Genomic DNA, 7,449 nt, shown 5'->3' on the forward strand with positions numbered 1-7,449 from the left:
AAGTTAACAGGTGAGTGTTGTTTAATGAAAACCACATTACATTGTGTTGTGTTGTGTCAGTACATGTTGTGGACAGTTGTCTAATGCGTATTGCATTGTGGTTGTGGACAGTTGTCTAATGCGTATTGTCTAATGCATATTACAATGTGGTAGGCAAACTACATTACATTGTGTTGTGTCAGTACATGTTGTGGACAGTTGTCTAATGCGTATTGCATTGTGGTTGTGGACAGTTGTCTAATGCGTATTACAATGTGCTAGGCAGTGATCCATCGAAGCGGGACAGATAGTAGAGAGAGAGAGAGCATGCGAGCGAGGTGCCGAGCGGCGCGGGTGGGGATAACTTCCCCTACTGGCGTTCGCCGTAATACGTTTTTGCCGAAAAATTAACTGTAGGGAAGCTTAAATAATGAAACTACGAAGCAAAAACGGGTCCACATCAGCAATTTGTTTTCTGATCTTAAAACACTAGGTAGGTATACCAGTAACCAAATAGTGAAATAGTAGTGGTTTTCTTCACATTATGCATTTGTAAAACGAAGATAATTAAGCTATACAGTCTTAACTCTCTTACTTTTTTAAATAATATGATACTTACACAATAAATTCTAACGAAAACATGCTGTGATATCGTTTCTATTACACAATATATGCAAAAGTATTACTTACTCCATGATGTTCGCACTGAATCTGCAGAACAGATGGATGCCGCAGACAATATATTCTTGTAAACTGATGTATTTTGAGTGCCAGTTCTCCTGGTTTATATGGTGTTCGAAGCCGAAACTAGAAACACAAAATTAAAGAATCTCTCTTACATCATCTTACACCATAACCTCACAAATTCTATCACTTGCTTTCCAAAACTGGAAATTATAATTTTAAGTAGTACTAATTAACGTGTCGGTATGTATGTTTATAATGTGGGCTATTTGGATAAGTAACAGTAATTTCTTACATATAGTGCAAGCAATACTCTACCATTTCGACTTTGTCGGCAACAAGATATTTTCAGGCTGTACAACAGCGCTCCTCCTTCCGACTAGCAAAATAGTGAACTAGAAGTAACAATTGAAATGCTGCTGGCGCATCTAAATATGGATATATCAATGTATATGACTAGCAGATAATGTAAATAATGTGGATTTATTTATAAGGTACAATAGATCTACTCATTATTACATGTAGAATTACTTAACATCCGTCACTATAACATTCTTTTTGAATTTCAGGTCATGACTGCACATGTACTGGGTGTGGGAATTGGCTTATTCATTCTTATTGCAGTTTGGACTTCAGCAATTCTCCTTTGTATTATCTCCCATCGTACTCAGAAAAATATTGGCACAGTAGCTGTTGCAGTTGCTACAATAATAACTATAATATTAGTTGTTATTCCTAGAGATTCAGAAGTGCCTAAGAAAGCTGTATTTAAGGTAAGTATTGGTAGTTTCTTGACCCGTTATTAGGATTTTAATGATTTTCTTACTCCTCAAACCTATCGTTTCTGCATAAACTAAGTACGGTAGGTTTTCACATATGTCATTACATTACAATATTGATATCAAATTACAATGTGGCAATTTTTTCTGCACCAAACATTTCACTAACACCTGTCTGCCTATCTGAAAATACTCTTAGCCACTGACGTAGCTCATGCAGTAGCATATTTGCCTACTGATGCGAGGCTGTCCCTGGACGAGGGTTGGACCGATTACCAGGTAAAGTTTTTTTTACCGAGGTTTTTCTCAAGTGAACTTAAACAAATGTAAAGATAATCCAATGGCGAATTCTCGAACTTATCTCGCTATCACCAACTCCATCGACGCTAGATAACCTTGTAGTTGATACAGCGTCGTTAAAAATATAATCACCTATTAAAAGAAAAATAATCCTATACATTCTAGAAGCCTTACAGAACATACTAAACTTCCAGTGACATGGAAATGTAGCCTTCCTCTAGAATCAATTTAATTTTGAGAAGTTTCAGTCTCTTAAAAACACAAACATTGTTCAAAACATGACACCAGGTTAGCATTTATGTTCACCAAGAAGAGTCCAAATTATTAAGTAGAAATAGAAATAATATATTTGTTTTTATGTAAACCGTTATTTCATTTGCAAGCATCCGTGTGAAAAGACAGATTCTACATTGCAAATGTACTTTCGGTACAGCCTCCCAATTTTTTTTATTATTTATTTAGTTTATTATTATTTTTTTGTTAATTTCTTATTTCTTCAGGGAGCTGGTGGTCAGTGTCTGTACATTGAATAATGCACATTGAACTTTTTGTCAACAAAAGATTGGGATAATGCGAGGAAGGACTATTCTAATCTTCATTTCAAACAAGAAAACTCTGCATATACACAAATACACGTGTCTGAAGTCATTATCTGCAGGACAAAGAACCTCTTTAAGGCACTTAGAATGAGACATTAATTGTTTTTTCTGTTTACAGTCTGTTATACAGTCCACCAAAAAAAATGTATACACTCTTTAAGAAAGGAACACTATTTATTATGTGTTTGTTTTACATTTAAATACAGATCACACATGTAATACTGTCTTCAGTTAAGCACATAGTTACCTACTTTAGATGTTCAAAATGTTCGCCGTTGGTGGCCAGACACATAAAGCAACAACGAGCGGTTGCCACAGCTACATCGGTCAATGTTTCAATGGAGATCAGTGCACATGCCGTTGTAATCTCCTGACGAAGGTCCTCCAGCATGCACGGCTTATGTCGATAGATTTAATCTTTCACAGTTCCCCACAAGTAAAAATCCATAGGGAAAAGTTTGAGGCAGACATTATTACTCTTGAAAATTGGTTAAACGCAAAGAGGCTTTCTTTGAATTTGAAAAAAAACTGTGTATACGATTTTCACTAAACCTTAATTTTATTATATTATTCCGAAAGAATTAAAGTTTAATGATTCTGTAATACAAAAAGTTGCATCAGTTAAATTTTTAGGTTTGATTGTTGATGAACATTTAACATGGGATAAGCATATTTTGGCTGTCTGTGAGAAAATTGCTCCAATGTCTGGTATTTGCTATATCTTGTCTCTTGAATGTATATTATGCTCTTATCCATTCTCATTTAATGTATATGTCATTTATTTGAGGACATAATAAGAAAACTGCTTTGAGACCTTTACAAATTATTTAAAATAGAGCTTTAAGAACTTTATTGGGTTTTCATTATATTTGACTCCAGTTAAATATCTATTATCAATTTTCTTTCGTTCTACCAGTTGAATCAATTATCAAATTAAGTGCTGCCATTTTCATGTACAAAGTTATTAACAATTTAATAATTTATTATATTTCAGTTTAATAAAGATATACATACTTATTTAACAAGACAAAAAGACAATATATTTTTTTCTCAGCATAGCTCAGTAACTTATGGAACGAAAGGACTTAACCATTTTTTAACAACAACTTTTAACCAACTTCCTTTAGAATATGATATGATATGATATCTATTTGTCATTAAGCACTTTCTTCCGGTGAGACAGTGCCATCCACCTTCTTACATAGCAAATTTATGCAAGTCATAACTTACTTCCGTCTCTTTCACTTATTTTCTCTTTAAATGTATCTTGACACCTCTCCTTCACTGGCCTATCCATCTATATTTCCCCACTTCTCCATTGCTGACTCCCACACTTATATCCTCCCCTCACTTCACTTCACTTCCTATTGATATCCTTGTCCCACCCCTACTATTTTCTTGTATTTTCGCCCACTACTTCCCCACTACATCAACTTCTTAAATCATAATGTTTCTTTTTACTATTCGCCTTTATCCTTCATCACTGCTACCTGAATCTGTTCCATTTTTCTTCACTTGCCTTGTCGTTGTTTTCCCCTGACTCTGCAACTCACGTACTCGCCTTGGAATCGCCTCGAAATTCTGATTGCAGGAATTTTGACGCGTTTGTAGATTTCTGCTACGTGTTGATATTTCCTCCTCAGATGACGTCATAGGCTTTACTCGATCACATGAAGTTGCTTCTTTCTGCATTCCATGTCTGTCTGATGAACTCTGAGTCGTGCTGCCTTGCTATTTTCATAAATGTTGTCCGAGCTGATATCATTTCCAATGCTTCTCGACACTAATCCCTAATTTTCTCCTTCAGAACTCTCCTATTCCTCTCCATTTCTTCCGAACCTACTGTCGGCTCCTTGATGCTTTCGAGACATTCTTCAACACTAAAGATCAAATTGTTAATCTTTAATTTATCACCACACAGTCTTGCAAATTGACCACTTTTCCTAGCTTCTTTCAGGAAAGGGACCAAAACTCGTCTTCTGCTCCTTACTTCATAACTCCAATCATTGTTCATTCTGATGGAAGTGTTCCCTAGCAACCATCTGCTTCTTACGATCTTATCCTTCGTTGTCATCCTCTTGAATTTCACTAGTATAGGCCTAACTCGATCTGGATTGCGATTTCGATTTCTTCTCCCTATTCTAAATACATCCACAATTTGTCCTTCGCTCAAATCCATTCCAAAACACTCCCAGCACACTCCTATTATCTTCTCGTATGTTTCACCACTATGTTCCTTTTCCATTTCTTCTACTCCAAAAAATATAAAGTTCTTTCTCCTCTTTTCCTCTTCTAAGTGCTCCCATTTGCTTTTCAAACCTTCATTTTCGTGTTGGATTATTTCCATCTTCTTCCTCATCTCCACTATGGTCTCCTTCAGTGCTACTAAATCTTGTTTCATTTCAATATACTCCATTTCACTCCGGCTTCTTTCACTCATTACACAGGTCAATGCCTCTGCTACGCTTACTTCCACTGCACAAATGAACCTCCACACTGAGCTGCTTGCTTAAGACTGCCTTTAGAATATAGAATTTTACCAAATTGCCGGTGTTTTAAGAATTGTTTAAAAATACGTTTTTGAGAAGATTATTTATTTTAATTCTCAGTTGATTTATTTATTTCGTGGTTTCAAACTTTTTCTTTTTTCTGCCCAAAACTTTATGTAATCTTATTATTTGTTGTTATTTTGCTTTCTTTCTTGTTTGTTTTCACAGAATGACTTTTTCAATTATATTGTATAACATATGTATGTGTTCTTGTACAGCCCCTACATATGAGTTATACTCGTTGGGGCATACTCAATAAATTAAAAAAAAAAAGTACATTCTTGTAAAAATTCTACATGGATTCGATGCTTTTGTTAGATTGTTAGTTTAAAATAATTACCTATTATAACATCTCATCTGTCATTGTTTCACACATGTCATTGCATGCCTCATTTTCTGGTGTGAAAATATCTGCAGATGGGGGTGTGGAAGGATTTTGCGTTATGTTTGTTAATATGCAGAATTTTCTTGTATGGGATGAGAATTAGGTTACCATGCGTTTTTTTAAAGTGCTTTATGGCTTGCTGCAGAAAAGAGGGTCGGAAAAGCTGCAATTCTGCCAGTTGACTGCAAAATTGTGGACAATTAATATTGGCTTCTATCACTGCAGTAATAAATTTAACCTTAAAAGCACTGAACATGTTAAATAGTTTGGACTTCCATGATAATGGCATGGAATTATTATTACTAGACGATTTTAACAATAATAAACATTGCAAAAGATCAACACATGCATTTTGCCATGATTGTGCAGCAAACTCATAAAGCGGTGTTTGGATTTGCTGCATGGTTGCAGCAGAGGTAGGCTTAAAGCAAAAGTAATAAAAGAACAGTCTTGCTGCAGTGTTTTACATTTCGCTTTAAAAGAAAACGCACGGTTAGCGTTATTGACAATGCAACCACTCAGTAGTAACTTCCACAGTTGAATTCGAGTGTAATGCCATATTGTTAGTAATGCCTAGAATATTGTTAATTTATTCTAAGATTTTATGGTGATGTAAAGTAAATTTTAATATGCTGTGTTTATTTTTATAGATATACGACAATTTGTTTGTGTTGAGAACATCTCTTGTTATTTTGCTGGGATTGTCTGCCATCGGAAGTCTTCTCATTTTCATTGTCACACACTTGATGGAACCAAGACATGCACAACCAATAAAGCAGTGGAAATTATAAAACAACGAAATGGTGAACTCAATAGCCAACACAGTGAGATTTGTATCCAAGACAATGGCTCTTCAAAGAGCAGCTAAAACTTTCTCGCACTTGTATTACAAAAACTGTAAATGCAAGAATTTTTCAAGCTCTGCTCAAGTAATGAAATCTTTTATTATAGAGAACCATGATGATTTTGTTAAGAAGGTCATGAACAGTGATGTTCCAGTTATTGTCAACTTCCATGCAGAATGGTGTGACCCATGTAAGATTTTGTCTCCAAAACTTAAGGAGCTGGTCGAGCCTATGAATGATGTTCATCTTGCTGTTATTGACGTAGAAAATAATGCGGAACTAGTTCATACATTTGAGGTTAAAGCTGTCCCAGCAGTACTTGCTGTACGTGACGGGTTGGTAGTTGACAAGTTCATTGGCCTAGTCGATGCAGATATGATAGAGAACTTGATTAGGAAGCTGAAGGGCAAAAGCAAGCAGGCAGGATAACAGGAAAATCACAATGATATTCTAGAATAATAGCATGATTTGCATACTTGTGGTAAATTTAATATCTGTTAATGAAAGTCGAGAAAAATGTAGTGTTACAATACAAAGAAAATTCAAATGTGTTCAGTTAATCTATAGAACAAAGCTACTTCATTTTCCCTTCAAGTATTAGGCCCTAAGGCCTGTTATAATCTCAGTGAAAAATATTCATCTCATCTCTCTAATAGATGACACAACGAATTTCTTCCTTGTGAATAACTGGATAGCTTTACATATTCTGAGCGAAAATGAGCTTTCCAATTTAATTTAGGCTATAATGAGAAAGAAATACAGTAAACTGGTTAAACAGTAAATTCCTCCATGATACTTAAAGCTATTTACTAAAATTCGTAGACATAAAAATAATAATAAAAAGGCGAATTCATGACTTCAGGTCATATGAGCTTTGAAACTCATCTGTACAGTATAGCTGACGATTAGCATTTTACTAACAACATATTACCACAAGTTACAAGCAGCTAATGTTCTAGAATTGTTTATCCCTTTGTTTGTAGTGCTTAAGATAATCTCCACGGTATTACAAATATGTGGACAAAACTCTGCATCTTATTCACTACAAATAAGGATACTTTCAGGTTACCATGTTTAACTTTTGATGCTCATTTAGGAGATGCATTGTACAACCACTAGTCCATGACTGACAAATAGATCTGATAGATTTTAGAAAATATTTTATTTTGGAATACTCACTTTTGATTGCCTTTATCGAAATTCTTTAAACCTTTTGCCTTGCATGATTTTAGTGCTGTAGCATAAGCCTTAATAAATAATAAAAGACTTATTAATGATACTATAATAACTAGTAACAAAACATGAGTTTTTATGTGCTACATTCTATGT

The 7,449-nt window shown here is 34.7% G+C and overlaps 1 protein-coding gene and 1 long non-coding RNA gene across 2 annotated transcripts in view; one reads left to right on the top strand and one right to left on the bottom strand.

The window, feature by feature from the left end:
- Window positions 1–1,113, bottom strand: part of LOC138711907 (mitochondrial import inner membrane translocase subunit TIM44) — a 24,808-nt gene extending 23,695 nt beyond the window's left edge. Inside the window, exons 1-2 of the mRNA XM_069843210.1 lie at window positions 982–1,113; window positions 670–786 (exon numbers count right to left, since the gene is read on the bottom strand). Of these exons, the coding sequence (XP_069699311.1) occupies window positions 670–786; window positions 982–984 (120 nt within the window). The 5' untranslated portion in view covers window positions 985–1,113. The remainder of the gene's footprint in view (window positions 1–669; window positions 787–981) is intronic.
- On the top strand, window positions 1,046–6,079 carry LOC138711908 (uncharacterized). The gene is made up of 3 exons (XR_011335526.1): window positions 1,046–1,157; window positions 1,233–1,436; window positions 5,926–6,079. It is a non-coding gene; the product is annotated as an uncharacterized lncRNA (long non-coding RNA).
- Window positions 6,080–7,449: the final 1,370 nt, after the last annotated feature.

This window comes from Periplaneta americana, chromosome 13, assembly GCF_040183065.1.
Source record: "Periplaneta americana isolate PAMFEO1 chromosome 13, P.americana_PAMFEO1_priV1, whole genome shotgun sequence".
Classification (NCBI taxonomy): Eukaryota; Metazoa; Arthropoda; class Insecta; order Blattodea; family Blattidae; genus Periplaneta; species Periplaneta americana.